The sequence below is a fragment of the Zophobas morio genome, unplaced genomic scaffold, assembly GCF_036711695.1.
Source record: "Zophobas morio isolate AGI-343-1 ecotype UQ-CSIRO unplaced genomic scaffold, CSIRO_AGI_Zmor_V1 ptg000004l, whole genome shotgun sequence".
Taxonomy (NCBI): domain Eukaryota; kingdom Metazoa; phylum Arthropoda; class Insecta; order Coleoptera; family Tenebrionidae; genus Zophobas; species Zophobas morio.
This window is the reverse complement of record NW_026972109.1, coordinates 10,492,447-10,509,142: the sequence shown is the minus strand read 5'-3', so window position 1 is coordinate 10,509,142 and position 16,696 is coordinate 10,492,447. Positions and strand designations below refer to the sequence as shown.

The 16,696-nt window shown below is 34.1% G+C and overlaps 1 protein-coding gene across 1 annotated transcript in view; it reads left to right on the top strand.

The window, feature by feature from the left end:
• LOC135141218 (exosome RNA helicase MTR4) overlaps positions 1-10,826 on the top strand; it is a 28,460-nt gene extending 17,634 nt beyond the window's left edge. The window contains exons 12-14 of the mRNA XM_064072109.1: positions 32-268; positions 323-485; positions 10,109-10,826. Of these exons, the coding sequence (XP_063928179.1) occupies positions 32-268; positions 323-485; positions 10,109-10,429 (721 nt within the window). The 3' untranslated portion in view covers positions 10,430-10,826. The remainder of the gene's footprint in view (positions 1-31; positions 269-322; positions 486-10,108) is intronic.
• Positions 10,827-16,696: the final 5,870 nt, after the last annotated feature.

Genomic DNA, 16,696 nt, shown 5'->3' with positions numbered 1-16,696 from the left:
TGAAAACAAAACACTCATTATCATTTTTAAGAATGTATGACCACCCTCTACACAAACACTCCCTTCTGGACACCGAATACAAAAAATACGAAGAAAAAATCAAATGTTCCGAAGAATTGGCCGTTGCGCGCCAAAAACTGCTAGAGGCGAAGTCTGTTTTACAACTTGATGAATTGAAATGCCGTAAAAGAGTATTAAGAAGGCTAGGTTATTGCACCAATACGGATGTCATACAATTGAAGGGCAGGGTGGCCTGTGAATTGAGCAGGTATTCTTTCGGCTTTTTTTAAAAGGGGGTTTGTTATTTTGTCGTGTGTTGCAGTGCCGACGAATTGCTAATCACCGAGATGATTTTTAATGGTGTGTTTGGGAACTTATCGCCGGCACAAGCGTGTGCCCTTTTGAGCACTTTTGTTTGCGACGAAAGGGTTAACGAAGTTCCGAAATTGTCGGAAGAGTTATCCGGTCCTTTGAGACAAATGCAGGTGAGTTTTGCGTTAAATTGTAACGTTTGATATCAGTTTGGGCGGAAATGACTTCGTGTTTGAATTTTTCAGTAACACAATTTTTTGGAAAACTCACTCGAGCTGTAAAAAACAATTTTAAATCACTTTTTTTATTGTTTTATTATATATTATACTGTTTGACGAGTGGTTAATTTGTTTAGGTCTTTCGTTTCAGTTTTATTATTAGACAGATTATCTACGAAACTACTGAATCAAATTTGGTGTATATTTTAAAAATATCGTGTAGATAATTAAAAACTATCCAAAATTTATTTGATAACCCCCCCAAAAAGTTTATGACGTCATTTTAAAATTTTGCGCATAGATGATGTCAATTTCAGTGAGTGCTTGAAGTACAGTTTGTTTGGAAACATTCCGCCCACATTGCATTTCGTCCTTGTAACGGTTCTTTCTTGCCCGGAGGGTTGGCGGCACCTAAATTGGTGGTTTATGGTGGATAAATTGCAAGCTCTCAGACTGGACATTTCCTCGGCAAAGTCAAATTTGCAGACTAGAATATTACAAAGCTTGACTTTTGTTGCAGCTGTAAATCTTTCAGTGACGTATTTCTGGGAGCTTGAATAATTTGAATAGTCGTTGTTCACTCGGACGTGAAAGTCGAATCCTGATTGTTTAAGATTACGAACGATCAAATAGTGGATATTTTTAAAAATCAATGTAATAATTCGCATTTTGTAGAAATCATGGTATTATTGCGTGTGTGATAACGTACGTCCATTTGATGGATGAGAATGTACGTCATGAAAAAATTAAATTACTATAAATAGCCGATAATTTTTGAGACCAAAAAAATTTAGAACAGGATGATACCCATTGGAAAAGGAAAAAAATATAACAAAAATAAAAGGAAAAATAATTAGGGCGTTCTGAGGTCGGGAAGTGGAAGGTGGGTGAGCTTTTAAGGGTATAAAACGGTTTATCACGATTTCCGGCAAAACTACAAGTCCTATCGAAAAAAGGTGATGGCCAAGTTGTAGGTAATTAAAAGATCTACAACTTTTATATTTATACTTTTTTTACATAAAAAAAAAATTGAAGGTAGTTCCAATTATTTTAAGCCTCAGAATGAGTGGCACTTAACTAAGTTAAGGAATAATTTTTGACCTAACTAATAAACTCATATCCCATGTTATTGTGCAATTTTACTGAAAATTTTTTATTAACAAAACGTTTCGACTAAAATGGATATACCATTAACATAGACGCTGATACGTTCGACGACGATATTAAAATAATGGAAATTATCCAACACGGAGTCCCTAGACAAAATTAGGAATCGAGTTGATTTATTTCATTCATATTTATCGATTTAGCCGTTCTAGGGCTCCTTCCACAAATAGACCAAATAGACAATTTTTGGAATTTCCAAGTGATTTGTGAATATCACTTTTAACAATGGCTTAAATATCAGCTGTATGATTTTGAGTAATTCTTGTTTCTAGGTATTGGTCAATAATAAACCATTTGCTAATACCACAGATGTTTTATTCGCCAAATAGTCACATTATTATTATTATATCAGATGTAACTGAAATCATTTGTGAACCTGTGTAATGAGTATATCATGCAAATGTTCAATTGCGACCACAATATATAAACTTCCCAAGAAATTTAGATGATGTACAGTTAACGAAAAATGTATTTTATGAGATATCCTCCTTTCCTAATGTGGCTAGAACTATTACGCTGTCCATCTTAATTTTACAGTAAATGACCTGAAATGAACCAAAAAAACCCTTTCTTGTTGTATCGAAAAAAGATATGGGTTATAACTAGAGAGCGGATTTATAAGCACAAAAAAATTAAGAATAAGCGCTTAAATAAGCACAACATTTTCAATAAAAAAGTTTTATTTTAAGCAAAAAGCATTAAATAAGCATAACACTTTCATTAAAAAAGTTTTATTTTAAGCAAAAAAGCATTAAAAACATAATCATATTACATATCAAAGAACACTTCTTAGAACTTTGGATAAAATATTCTTACAATAATCCTAGACTTTATATTTTACACACGTATTTCAGTTTTCTTTAAAACAATTTATGATTGTAATATGTTCCAAGTTGTCCACTGTAAAATTTTTTCGCCGATCATTTAAAATGTGTTTAAAATTGGAGACACTCGTTGTTGACGCAAATTTGAATTTTGCAACTAATGTTGAATCTAACTCCAAATTTTCCACCTTTTGGCCTTGTAAAACACGAGCACGTCGGAAAGAACACCGCAACCTGCATTTTTATTTAACACTTCGTCAAGTTTTTGAGATACTCTAGTACCAATATCACCCCTTACTGCATTTGCTTGTTGTTTAAATTCTTTCACCAAGTTTATGGCATCTATCTACAACATGTTGGGTTTTTCTAACTTTTTTATTACCTCACATACGAATTGATAATTGCTTCTTAGAAAAGCTAGATCTTGTCGCAAATCTTTGTTTTCCAAAATATTTATGCAATATTTAATCGATTGAAAAGAATCTTCGCTAAACTCCGTAACTACTTCCTCAAATTCTTTGATATATTTGTCATAAAATGTGGCCTGTAACCATGTTCCCCACCTCGTTATAATCGGCTCTGGGGGCAATGGTATGTTTGGAAATTTTTCCTTAAAATGTTGCACTCTTAGTACCATTTGCCACTAATTTATTAACAGTAGCAGACTGCAAACGTATTCCTTCAGCCACTCTGTTTAAACTGTGGGCAATGCAAGTAGAGTGAATTAAATTGGGGTACAATATTTTTAGATTATTCCCTGCTTTCAACATATAACGAGCTGCATCCGAGATCATCAATAAAATTTTATTCGCCGGTATCGCATTTGGCAAAAGTAGTGACGTAAGACTGTCATTTACAAATCTGGTAATCGTATTGCCATTTGTTTTTTTCTAACATTTTCAAACTTACTACATACCCTCGACTAGGGAAATATTCATTTAAGATTCCAAAAATTAAACTTTCCACGTATCTTCCACAACTATCGGTTGTTTCATCGACAGCGAACCATAAATAATTATCTCCAATGCGATGTTTAATTTCGTTGTAAACTTGCTGAAACACTGGGCCTACATAATTTTTTCGGAGAGTATTTTCAACCGGAATATGTCGATTGCAGTGTTTTTCAAGGAATTCTTGAAGAGTGCCTTTCTCCAATTTTTTTAAAGGTATATTGGGCTGGATCATCATTTTACATAAATCGAAATTAAACTGAAACTGCTCATCTTTTGTGGAAGTAGATGCAACAGATTCATGTATGGTCTGCTGTTTAATTTTAGAAACTTCAAACATTTTCTTCCTTTCTACATGAAGAGTCGTTCTGACATGTTGCGTCACGTTATATTTTTTATCACTTTGAATCTAAAACAACGTACATATATAGGATTAACAAAGGAAAATAGATAAAAAAAAATTAGTGGGCTTATGGTTTTCACACAAGCTCTGCAGAATATTTTGTTGTTTTCTAATTTTAATTCTGGAAAATCCATTATCCACTCATCCGGCGTCGATTTTACTTTCGGCATTCTTTTAAAATATTAGTAATATTACCAAAAAGAACTCAGCATGTAACAAGGGAGAACCACGTATAACACTGTACTACGACAGATGCGATAGACTGATGGTTGTGAAATAAACGGTTCATTTACTTAAAAGTTTCCCTTAGAAAAATTTTAAGGTAGGTAGTTGGGTACAATAATCCTTTTTTCTAGAAAATCTTCAACGGTCTTGCCGCAAAATGCCGAAAAAGAAGTAAGGATTTAAAGTCATAAAATCTATGGAGTATTTTTCCAATCCTATAATAAAATTTTATTACCCAAACGACCGGAACCTATTCACAGAAAGGGTCTTGAGGGGGTAGTCTGTGGTCTTGAGTAAGTGTATACTATCCTCAAACATATTTGGCGTTTATGACTTCACACCAATTTGACTCCCATTATAATTCAATAGGCCGTCACAACCCGCTCACTGATACCTACCTGAAAAGACCTTTTCGACGTGCCAGGGACGGTCGAGACGCGAAGGACCGGACTCAGAGTAATTTTGTTTGTTAAAATTTTCAAATTTCAAAATTTCCTTACAGAGCATGATTTATACTTTGAAGAAAATTACACAAATACACAATTATTAGAAGTGTTACACACTCGAAAATTTGAGAAACAATATAAAATAGATGCAATGGCGCGAGATCGTGGATTTAGGGTGATTAGACTTCCGCCGTACCATTGTATATTTAACCCCATCGAACTAATCTGGCCGCAAATGAAAAATAATATAAGAAGGAATAATACGGCACCAAAATTTAGTAGTGCAACAATTGACATAATTAGGGAAGAAGCTTCCAAAATAACTGCCGAAATGTGGGCCAATTGTGTACGACATTCCACAAAAGAAGAAGACCAGTACAGGGCACGGTTGATAACACCGTTACAGTGACTATTTCGATCAATAAATAAGCAGTAGTAGTTAATAAGTAAATAGTTGTGCTGTAATAAAAAATGATTGAGTACAAAGTTACTTTGTTTTTACTTAAAATAAAAAACTCGAAAGGCGCAGTTGTCGGTAAATGCAAAACTCAGTCCTGCCCTGTGCTTTTACCAGAAAAGGTCTTTCCAGGTAGGTATCGGTGAGCGGGTTTAAGACATCCGGTTGTGACGGCCTATTGAATTAAGTCAAAGTGGTGTGAAGTCATAAACGCCAAATATGTTTGAGGATAGTATACTTCAGGCCACAAGTCCAGGTAAAATGCATACCATACGATACGGCTAACTAACAAGTATTTGTCATTCCGACAAGGCCGGCATTTGAACAAAATATGCATTAATAAAACTCAGATTCGTCGAAAAAAGCATTAAATAAGCATATAAGTTTTAATATGCATAAAATTGAAAAAAAAGCAAATAAGCATAAAAAAAATGTGTCAAATGACTCCAAATTGTATCATAGTTACAGATATAAAAAAGTTTTGAAGTGCTTACATTTTTCACAAAAAGCATTAAACCTAGAAATCCGCTCTCTAGTTGTAACAAAACTAAAATTCTAATAAGAAACGTTGTCAGCAAACATTGTGGTATAAACAAAATAAAGACTACCTATTCTAGCCAAATTTCAACTTTTGAAGTGGCTTCCATGTTATATTACCGCTTCTATTTCAGTAATAAAAAATGTGCCAAACTTTGGTGACAAGGGTGACAAACACGTACGGATCTGCCAAAAAAGCGTCAAATTTGAACGAACCAATTAAAACGAATCTCTTCGGAACGTATGTTTTTAATGAAATTAGCTACGGATAAGTGACACTTTACTAAATATGACACTGTGGAAAGCAATTAATTCTTAAGTCTCACTTACATATTAAGTGATACTTTGTTAAGGGTCACATTTAAGCAGAAGGTGTGGAATTGGGCCTAAATGAAGTTGAAAAGTGGCAGTCCAGCTCAAAGCAAATGTCAATCAGACTACTGACAGACTGAACACTAAATCATCAAATACTTTACTATACAACATGTTACAGAAAAAAGTGCATTAAATTTAACCACGAACAGAACTCGTCCACAGAAAACATTTTTCTATTTGGCATTTTTTCAAAAACGAATTTTTTTGTCATAGTTTTACCCCCCATTATTTGACGAGCCGGCCATGCATTTCTTCAATGTTGACCGTAAATTTCACTTTCGATGCATCAGGTGGAAAGTGTTTTTACCCAATTTTTTGGCGAGTTGGTTAGCGATAACGTTTTATCAGCTTCAAAACAGTTAGTTCCTTTTCGACTTTGCTTTGCGGTGTTTTCACTTTTCGTTGTGTGAAGTTATGCCCCGCTATTCGAACAGTGAATACACGGACATGGTGCTAGTATGGAAATGCAATGTAAGCATAAAGAATTTTGGTATTCTTGACATTTTGCGGGAACGAGTGATACGTTCTGCTGAAACAATTCGAAACAATGAAATCATGTTACAAAGAGTCAAAGACTCATTTCGCCGCCGTCTTCAGTGTTGACTAGACAATAATCGTGGCCATTTTGAACATTTATTATGAAGTTTTGGCGATTTCAAGGTAGGTCAGGTCAGGTCAGGTCAGGTAGGTCTCCATTACCTGTTAGTCCTGCATTGAAATGTTTACATTTTTTATTCCGTGTTCTGTTCATTTCTTATCCCTCTCCGCAAGAAACTGCTTTGTTAGCCATGGGCGGGTAGATGAATTTGTATTAAATCTTTGACTAATTTTAACTCAATCACGAAAGGGTTTACGAAAAAATGTTATTTACAAATTTAATTGCTTTGGATTAGTTCTATTACCAGTTAAAATTAATGTACTTTTTTGTAACAGGCTGTATAAAGATTGTGAATGGATAATAACCTCAAAATTTATGCGAAAAATTCAAGTAACCGAGTTTTTTTTTTTTTTTTAATTTTTATCTCCCACAAATTTTTTTTCTACGAAATTTCGTGAAAACTTACCTTTTTATGTCCCAAACTCATTGTAATTTTTTGTATTCAAAATATTTGTTTTTTTCCCCAGTTTTGACTTAATATCGAAAAAGCACAAAAATTTTCAATCGAAAATTCTCACGTCAAAATATTTGCTTTTTTTTTAAAGTCGATGTGCTTTTTGTTCGTTGAAATCTGATGGTGTAAAAAAAATACATATTACTATGGAAAATGTTCACGAAAAACAAAACTCGAATTCGAATTTTTTTTTTTTTAATCATCATGTAAAATTTGGGGCTATTTAAATTTTTAAAATTTATTCGAAAAAAGTAAGATTCCATGTTACATTGATAAACTAAAAAATTGCAAATCCATGCCTTCTGTTGGTGGGAGATTTGCCAATCTGAAAGATGATTTAGTTCTTGCCAATTGATTTTCGAAATCTTAATTGATTCAGTGTTATATTGTCATTTTTACATTTATAAAATAATCGATTTGATTAATTGTAATCCATTCTTTGCGATATCTTCTTTGTTTGCATGTTTTTTATAAGAAATATTGCCCAAATTTGACAAATTTTTATCGTCTAACTAGCCGACCCGGCAAACGTTGTTTTGCCATATAAATTATTTCTAGTGAATATTTTGGTAGTTAAATGAAAAATCAAATTAAAATAAAGAAATAAATTATAATTACCTTTTCAAATAAAGCCGTTGTGTAATTTTGAATTTTACCGATTTTTATCGTCACACTCCATAATTAGAGTGTAAATTTTAATAAACACCACACCATCAGAAAGTAGAGATTTCAATGAACAAAAAGCACACCGATTTTTTTGAAAAAGCAGATATTTTGACTAAGAATTTTCGATTGAAAATTAGGTTGCTTTTTCGATATTAAATCAAAATAAGGGGAAAAAATAAATATCTTGAATAAAAAAATTACAGTCAGTTTGGCACATAAATAGGTAAGTTTTCACCAAATTTAGTGAAAAAAAAAAACATTTTTTTGTGGGAGATTAAAATAAAAAACCAAAAACTCGCTTATTTGCATTTTTCGCATAAATTTTGAGGTTATGTTAAAAAAGTGTAAACACAAACGTTGTAGATCTTTTTATTTTCGATAGGACGTCTAGTTTTGTCGGAAATCGTGAGAAACCGTTTTCTACCCTTAAAAGCTCACTCCCTTCCACTTCCCGACTTCAGATCGCCCGTAAATTATTTTTCCTTTTATTTTTGTTATATTTTCTTCCTTATACAATGGGTATCATTCTGTTCTAATTTTTTTCACATTTTACCATTTTCAAAACCTTCGGCACTAGCCAACAAATGGGACATTAGTTTGAAAAGTTATGCAAACTTTTTTTTATTGAAAAAAATTAAAGAAAATCGGTTTTCAACATTTTAATTTTGGGCAATTTAATACATACAAGCATTGAAAAATATGTATAAGGCAGCCGGTATTTTTTATTATTTTTTGTTCCTCTTTTGAAGTAATAAAGTCTATTGATTCTGATGAACCCCAAAACGAATATAAATACTGTAAAAAAATCTAGTTGGTATTAATTCGTTTTTTTACTTCCCGAACGTAAGCTAAGGAAGTATTGTAATCGAGTCCATCGGGCGACTGGACTATTTTGTCATGGTTCATGACCCCGAGAGTACGAAAAAATGGATCTCCCGTTTCGTTTGTCTGTCCAGTTGTCCACCGTCCGTGACGATTTTTGTTAGATAGACAATGTCGGAAATTACTGGACCGATTGTCCTCAAATTTTATGAATATCATGTAAATGGTAAAATGCTAACTAAACTGTCTAATCATCCCCACAAATAATGTGACGTCACGTGAAAATAGTACATAGTAAATTACATAATAAATCAGTTTTAAATTGTATAAAATAACACTCCTACACATGTATTTTATGAATCCGAGTTGACTTTTACCCGAGACGTCAAGATTTTTGAAAAATCTGCAAAACCGAATGCTCTGAAAGCTTGCAGACGGTTTAAAGTTACTGTAAGCATGGTAAATTGTTAATCAAAATATATTTGTTATTTCTCCACAAAAATTGATGATGTCATTAAAAGTAAAAACTCATTTGAAACATAGCGTAGCACGGTTTTTTACATTTCGCAAGCAAATTTTATACTCCTAGTTTTGTTCAATTGATGGATATGTTTCATTGTATGTACTTCAGGTGCGAAATTACCTTAGAACAGTTTTTTTCACTCTATTTTAATTGCCCATTTAATTAAACGATGATTTTAAAAGTTTTGGGTTTGAAGGTACGATTATAGTATATTATTAGCCAAGGTTGCAGAGCCAAGCATTCTAGACCGAGCGCAAATTAGAACCCGAGACGCGCAGCGTCGAGGGCTCTAAGTGCGAGGTCTAGAAGTGGCTTTGCAACCGTGGTTAATATACTATTTTTTTCACTAGTAGAAACCATAAGACAATAAACTGAAAAATAAACGTTCAATTTTTTGACGCAACGTGATTTTGTTTTGATTTCTAATCAAACTTGATCTAAATCTTCAACACAAAGAAAACCGTTTATACTTGTCGCTGAGTTAATCATTTTATCTTCTACCGTCTACCAACTACCATGCGTATACTCAAGTAATGTTTGTAGCACACATTTGTTCATTTTTTAAGAAATAATCACATCAAACATTGCGTACATAACCTCAATTTTTCTTTTTGAACCCGTGGTAGCAAAAGTTGAATTTGCTACCACTAAATGAGTCGGCATTTGCATGCGTCCAGGCTGCTAGTGAAAAAAATTATTTTCGTAATCAAATTTAATTAATTTTTATAGGTCGTACCAATAAAAAGATAAATTTGTCTACAACTGTCGAGATTGCTGCAAATTTGATAAAATTTTAGAGATGATCAATACTTCTAAATCTTTTTATCTACACTTTAAAGTCTAATCGCAAATACTGCATTACGTTGATTCGATTATGATACAATTTCGGACTTTGCTTACGGGAACGCGTTAGGAATCTAACGGCAATACAGAATTACAGTTGTTTTCTTTAATTTTTTGACAAAAAGGCCGCCATTGTTATCACGATTGAAACACTTGCTGTAGACGCGCTTTAACCGTCTCAGTCAACATAAAGAACTAGTGATGAGTGTAAACCTTAATTTTTCACAGGAACTTGCTCGAAGAATAGCAAAAGTAAGTACCGAAGCCCGTATACCGCTAGAGGAAGATTCCTATGTTGAGCGTTTCAAACCATTTTTAATGGACGTTGTCTTTTCCTGGTGCAACGGTGCATCTTTTAGCGAGTTGTGCAAAATGACGGAAATTTTCGAAGGGTCGATAGTTAGATGTATGCGTAGATTAGAGGAGTTGTTGCGACAAATGGTGCAGGCATCGAAAACAATCGGGAACACAGACTTGGAAGACAAATTTAACACTTCGATCAAATTAATAAAAAGAGACATTGTTTTTTCTTCCAGTCTTTATCTGTAATATTTCTCTTTCTTTTGTTTTTTTCTGCCTTTTTCTTTGTATTTTAGAGTAGCATTGTTTTCGTTGGTTACGTTTTAAATTTACCTGCAAGGATTGTGTTTCCCCCCAACTCCATCTACCACCCGCTACCCTAAGCTTTAGTAGTATATAAGATCTCACAAGGGAATATTTTCGCGTCATTTCGGATTTGCGACAGATGGAAGTATTGACGTGTGGTGACCGAAAATTTCCCTTGAAGTTTGTGAAGTTTGATTTGTAATAAACTCGTAAATCACGGCTGGTTCTTTCTGTACTATGTAGTTGCGCTCTCATAGTACGGATCGAACAGCCGGCTATTTGGGGTTTAATTTCTTTGTTTTTGTAAATATTTTGGTGAGTAAATATTTTTTAACTCGTGCATCATTTTCTTAATATCTCTTGTGTGATTTTCCGTCCCTGCTGTTTTTTCAAAAGTAGTACGGAATTATCTCACAATTGATGTTGAGATTTATCTACACTAAAGTCACAAAGTCTGTAAAGGATTTGTAGTGGGTACTGCAAGTGCGGACGCATTTTCAACCGTAGTACGAACGGTACTCACTATGAACTTTACAATCTCACCATCATAGTGTTTTATTTTTTATATATATTGTTTGTGGTGTTTCATGTGTATTATCAGTTCTTTGGTGATCTAGCCGTGTGAGTGATTTAAAATTACACGACTAAGTCGCCAAGACCTGATAGTGCGTACTATCTCCAAGAGCCCCGAAGGCCGCTACTGTGGAGGAACTATTGGTGTGATTTGTTGTTTTTTATCATATCACAGCCATTAGTTACTTCACAGTGGTGGCTACAATCAACGAAACCAACAAAGAAGAGAGAAGTTCTAAAATTCATATTTTTTTCGGATGTTCGTATCGAGTCGCATGCTTTCGATTTGTGACTAGATCGAACATTCGCTGGAAGTATGGAAAATTCGTCGGAAAGTAGATGCTGGCAAGTTTTGAGTTGTTGATGTGGCTTTAGTAGAAATTTAACTGAATTAAAGCTATGTCAGCAATTAAAAAAGTGCTGGAAGGTCGTCGGCGTCATTCCGTTGTGTAATTTATTTTGTATGTGTGTGTACTAACGTTTTGGTTGCAGATTCGACGGTTGAGGTGGGTTGGGAAGCGCTGGTGCAAGATTTGCGAAGAAATGTGATACGTTTTTGTTGTATATTATTGTCGATGAATAAACATTTTACTTTTATTTCTGTAGTTATTATTTAACACGTTTTCTGTGGTTCTGAAAATGTAGATTTTCGCATACATCGCAAATATTTTCAAGTTTTATTTTAAAGTGCCGCTGTTTCTTTATTCTTTAAAAACAAGTGAATTGTATTGTGTTAACTCTTTTGCATATTAACAGCAGCGTCCTTTTCGTTGATTATCTAATTGTGTCAATATTTTGTTGTTTCTAGTGTCAAGACACTTCAAGAAACACTCGAAACATATTTCACAGGCTAGTGAAAAAGTGCCAAAGTGGTTTCTCATTACAATTACAGACCAGCAAATAATGGTCGTTTTTGATATACACTGACCGGCAAAAAAAACGGCCACCCTGAAACATTTCGTAAAGCCAAACTTTAAAAATTATTAATTTAACTAGTGATCGTTATTTTATTAAAGAACCATTCACTATTGACACATGATGAATAAATTAGCCAAAAAAAGAAGACAAATAAATGCAGAATTAAATTTAATTTAACAAAATAACAGAAACAGAGCGACAATTTGAGATACGTCTGTAAGAGTTAACGGCATTGTTTCCGCGTGAAAACGTTTATTAACTGCCAAACTTATAATCAAATGACGCAAACACTGTTTACAACAACCTCCTTTGTTGTTTTAATTGAGAAAATTTCGTACTTGGTATGTTTCTGTTATTTTGTTAAATTAAATTTAATTCTGCGTTTATTTGTCTTCTTTTTTTGCTAATTTGTAGATCAATAGTGAATGGTTCTTTAATAAATTAACAATCACTAGTTAAATTAATATTTTTTAAAGGGGTTTTGTGAAATTTTTGCGGGCTGGCCGGTTTCTTTTGCCGGTCAGTGTAGGTAGAGTGCCAAGCAGGACGAAAGCTGACTTGGGTGCAAGTTCAGATACGCGCCTATCTCTTACCAGTGGCGTGACTGATTTATCATAAAATGTAATTAAAGTAATAAATGCTCTGAGGACCCTATTAAACAAAATTCTTCTTGCTAATAAATACAAAGTGACAAAATAAATAATAATAATTTAAAAAATAGGAGACACAAAACCCTTGCACCAGACATACGAAGACAGTACAAAAGTAAGACAAATTAACGCCGCTACTGCCCTATGTTTCCATCCTCCGAGAGCTATGAATAGACTCGACGAACGTAATTTGCTTTACTGCGCAACTCACGTGATGGCCCTTTTCGTTTTGTCACTCTATGTATTTTTATTTTATACAGGGTATGTAGTCAACTTACACTACTTCTGTGTGTACATGTAACGAAATCATTGTTAATTTTTATTTCCTGAACGTAAGCTATAGTCTATTTCCCTAACTACATCACCAAGATGCTTTTTCCTCGCAAGGATTTTAAAATTTACATCACCGAGACGCTTATTCCCTCGGAGCGATGATTGGATATTTTTGTGTTTGTTTATTATGTGTTTTGTTGGGGTAACCAGTTCGCGGTATTTTAAACCCTCAAAGTGAATTGTTTTCTTGAAGTAACCAATCACTTAGATCAAGACATAATTTAACATAATGTAAACTTTTTGTTTGAACCGTTGATAAAGTGTGGCAAATATCAATCTCCTATAAATTTTGTTAACTTGCAATTTTCCACCACATACAACATTTCTCAATCTCACAGTTTTAACTTCAGTAGTTTTATTTGTTGTATAATTTTAATTGAACGTAAATTTAATGTTCTACAGTTTTAACCTCACATAATATTTCTGTTTGTATAAGTTTATTTCACACCAGATCTTTTGTTTCATAAATTCTTGCTAAGTTTTGTTTTGTAAATAGTTTGTTGATGAATCTTTCTATCGTATAAATTATTTGATGTCCAATTTTAATCTCACATAAGAATTATTTATTGTTTAAAATTTCACAAGATTATATGGCGAATTTAAATGTTGTTTATTGCTCTTTGAAACTTTAACACTTGTTCAGTTGTTGTTAATATGAGAGTTCTAGGAGATTGAATATTTAAAAATGGAATTGAGGTTAAATGACACAGAAAACGTGGCAGAAGCGAAGTGCGGTTCTTAGTCGAGCTGGCGACCTCTACAAGCCCACAGGTTTGGATAGATTCAGGGGCGGCCGCCGATGTTGTAGTGCTCTCGACTTGGACCAATAGTCGAGATCCACTTGCGGGTCTGGCGACCGTAATGGCCTAGTTTCGCAGGGCACGTTCGTAATGGAAATATGCGTGCGGGTAGGCTTTGTGATAGAGAATCATCGTCATGGGGGAAGAACAGCTCCAGACCGGTAGCCCCAAACTCCGCTTATGCTACAACGCCTCAGGGGTACTTTTGTTGTGCTCCGGTTAACTGCCGTAACCTTAAAATCTGCCGCCACACGCCCGTAACAACTTGTGTATTTGCATCCAGTTACTTGATTCAGTTTTTGCTTTGTTACTTCCCGAGCGTAAGCAAAGGCAGTATTGTAATCGAGTCCGTCGGCCGACTCTCTACTTTTACGTTTTCTCGATCTTTCATGACTCCTAGAATACGAAGAAATAGGTCTCCCATTTCCGTCTGTCTGTCCGTCTGTCCGTCTGTCAGTCTGCCGTCCCGGATTTTTATTAGACAGATAATCTCCGAAAGTACTGGACCGATTGTTGTGAATTTGTACTTATATTAGGAATATCATGTAGATGGTAAAACGCTAACCAAAATTTGTCTAATCATCCCCACCACTAATGCGATGACGTCACTTCAAAATTGTACATAGTAAATGGGTCTTAAATTGTATAAAATAACATAGTCCTACACATGTAGTTTACGACTCCGAATTCAGTTTTTACCCGAAACGTCCAGATTTTTGGAAAAAAAATCAAAATCATAAAACAACATTTTGCAATTTAATTTTGAATCTGCTAACCCGAATGTTTTAAAATGTTGCAGATGTTTTAAGGCTCTAAAGAGCATCATAAATCTTTAGTCAAAATATATTTGGTTATCCCCTCCAAAAACTTGATGACGTCAGCTCAAAAGTTTGCCGAATAAATCCTATCTAAAATGTACAAAATATGATGCGTCTGTACTTGTGATATATCACTCCATTCATTTTTTTATTAAATTTGTGATATTCAAATATTCGCATTGACTCCAAACAGACGTATAGAATTTTGTGTTTGTTCGTTTTTCATATGTGTATGTTTGTCAATTCGCGAGTGTCCTTTTTTCATATATCTTAATGTGTTTGAAATGTAATATATCTGTGAATAAAGCCCTAGGGGGTTTTGGGGAATGAAGACCGATGATGCCTTGGCCCTGCGGAGTCATCAGAAGGGCACGCTGAGTCCCTTTCGTTCTTCGTTACTTTTCCTCCTAAGGAAGGGTCCCATTGTGGCCTCTCCCTAAATTTTGTCTATAATTTCTTGTGCTCTCAACTCACACGCAGTGTATGCACTTGTATGAAAGAACGTCTTCCCGCCAATTTTCAAAAAAAAAAAAAAAACACAACGTAGGTTCCCATTTGTTAGACGATCACAACCAAGGCCAAATCTTGAATTTTTAAATTTTTCGCGGGCCTTTCACGAAATCAAGTCTTCATGGAGTGAATTTTTCTCGATAGTTCTGAGTGAAGTGATAAATTTTGGAGACATTACCTCGAAATTTATGTCAAAATAGAAGTTCAAAATCGTAATTCTGAGTCATTAGTTCTTAAAATTAATTAAGGTAATTGTAAACTTTTGAGCAGTTAATAAGCTTATATGCAAATAATAAATGCAAACTTTTGCATTTAAAAGCTACGTAGTGACATTTATCGCAAGTGATAATTTATCACTTCGATCGAGAAAATCCCACCCCTGGGATAGAATAACATATGTTGTCTCGAATTGAGACGCGGAACAAAAAAATTTACTTGGCCTAGGAGTGAATTACAACCTATTTTATTATTTAATAAGTTGTATAAAAATTTTATTATTAAGAACATGCGATGTGTTTCTAGTGAATTAAAATTGAATCTCGCCAAAAGAAGATGGTAATCATAACCTCTTATTATGGGGTATACCCCATCAAGTATAAAAGACAAAAATGTTAACATCTTTCTTTGGATGGACTCTAAGAGATTATTATATATTTTATAAATAGGATTCCAAATGAGTGTGGCGTATTCTAATCTACATCTAATAAATGCATAGTATAGTCATTTCAACGCATTTATTTACATTGGAAAATCCTCTGCAATTGCGATACATAAAACCAAATAGTCTATGACATTTCGCAATAACTTCAAGAACATGCTCATTAAAGTTAAATTTGCTATCAAAAGTAACTCCTAGGTCCTTAATGTTAGATACTTTTTTTAATTGAGTATTACCAATACGATACGGATAAATCATAGTCTTTAACTTATTACTAAAAGACATAACATGGCATTTGGAATTATTTAATTTCAACGCGTTTGTCGAACACCAGCAAGTTACTGCATCAAGATCACTCTGAAGAACTGAGGCAGCACTGAGTTAGTTTGAATAAAAATATCTAATGCTGGGTGATGCTGGGTGATTAAGAATGTGATACCTTCTTAGGAGTCCCAGTTGTCTTTGTTTAAAGAAGGTGCAACCTTCTCGGGGGACCCAACTGTCTTTTTTAGAAGGTGAAACTTCGGGGGTCTGACCTGTTCCAATTTTCTTTTTTTGATAATGTAACCCTTCTCGGAGGCGTAATTTTTTTTAAGAACGTTACATTCTCAGGGGTCTCAGCTGTTTTTGTTTAAAGAAGGTGAAAGGTTCTCGGGGATCCCAACTGTGTTTTTTCATAGCAGGTGAAACCTTCTGGGGGCCCGAATTTTTTTAAGAATGTGATACCTTCTCGGGGGTTCCAGTTGTTTTTGTTTAAAGAAGGTGAAACCTTCGCGAGGATCCCAACTCTCTTTTTTATTTGTAGAAAGTGAAACTTCGGGGGTTCCAATTATCTTTTTTAAGAATATAATCCTTCTCGGAGGCCCAACTTTTTTTCAAGAATGTGATATCTTCTCGGGGGTCCCAGTTGTCTTTGTTTAAAGAAGGTGAAACCTCGGAGGCCCCAACAT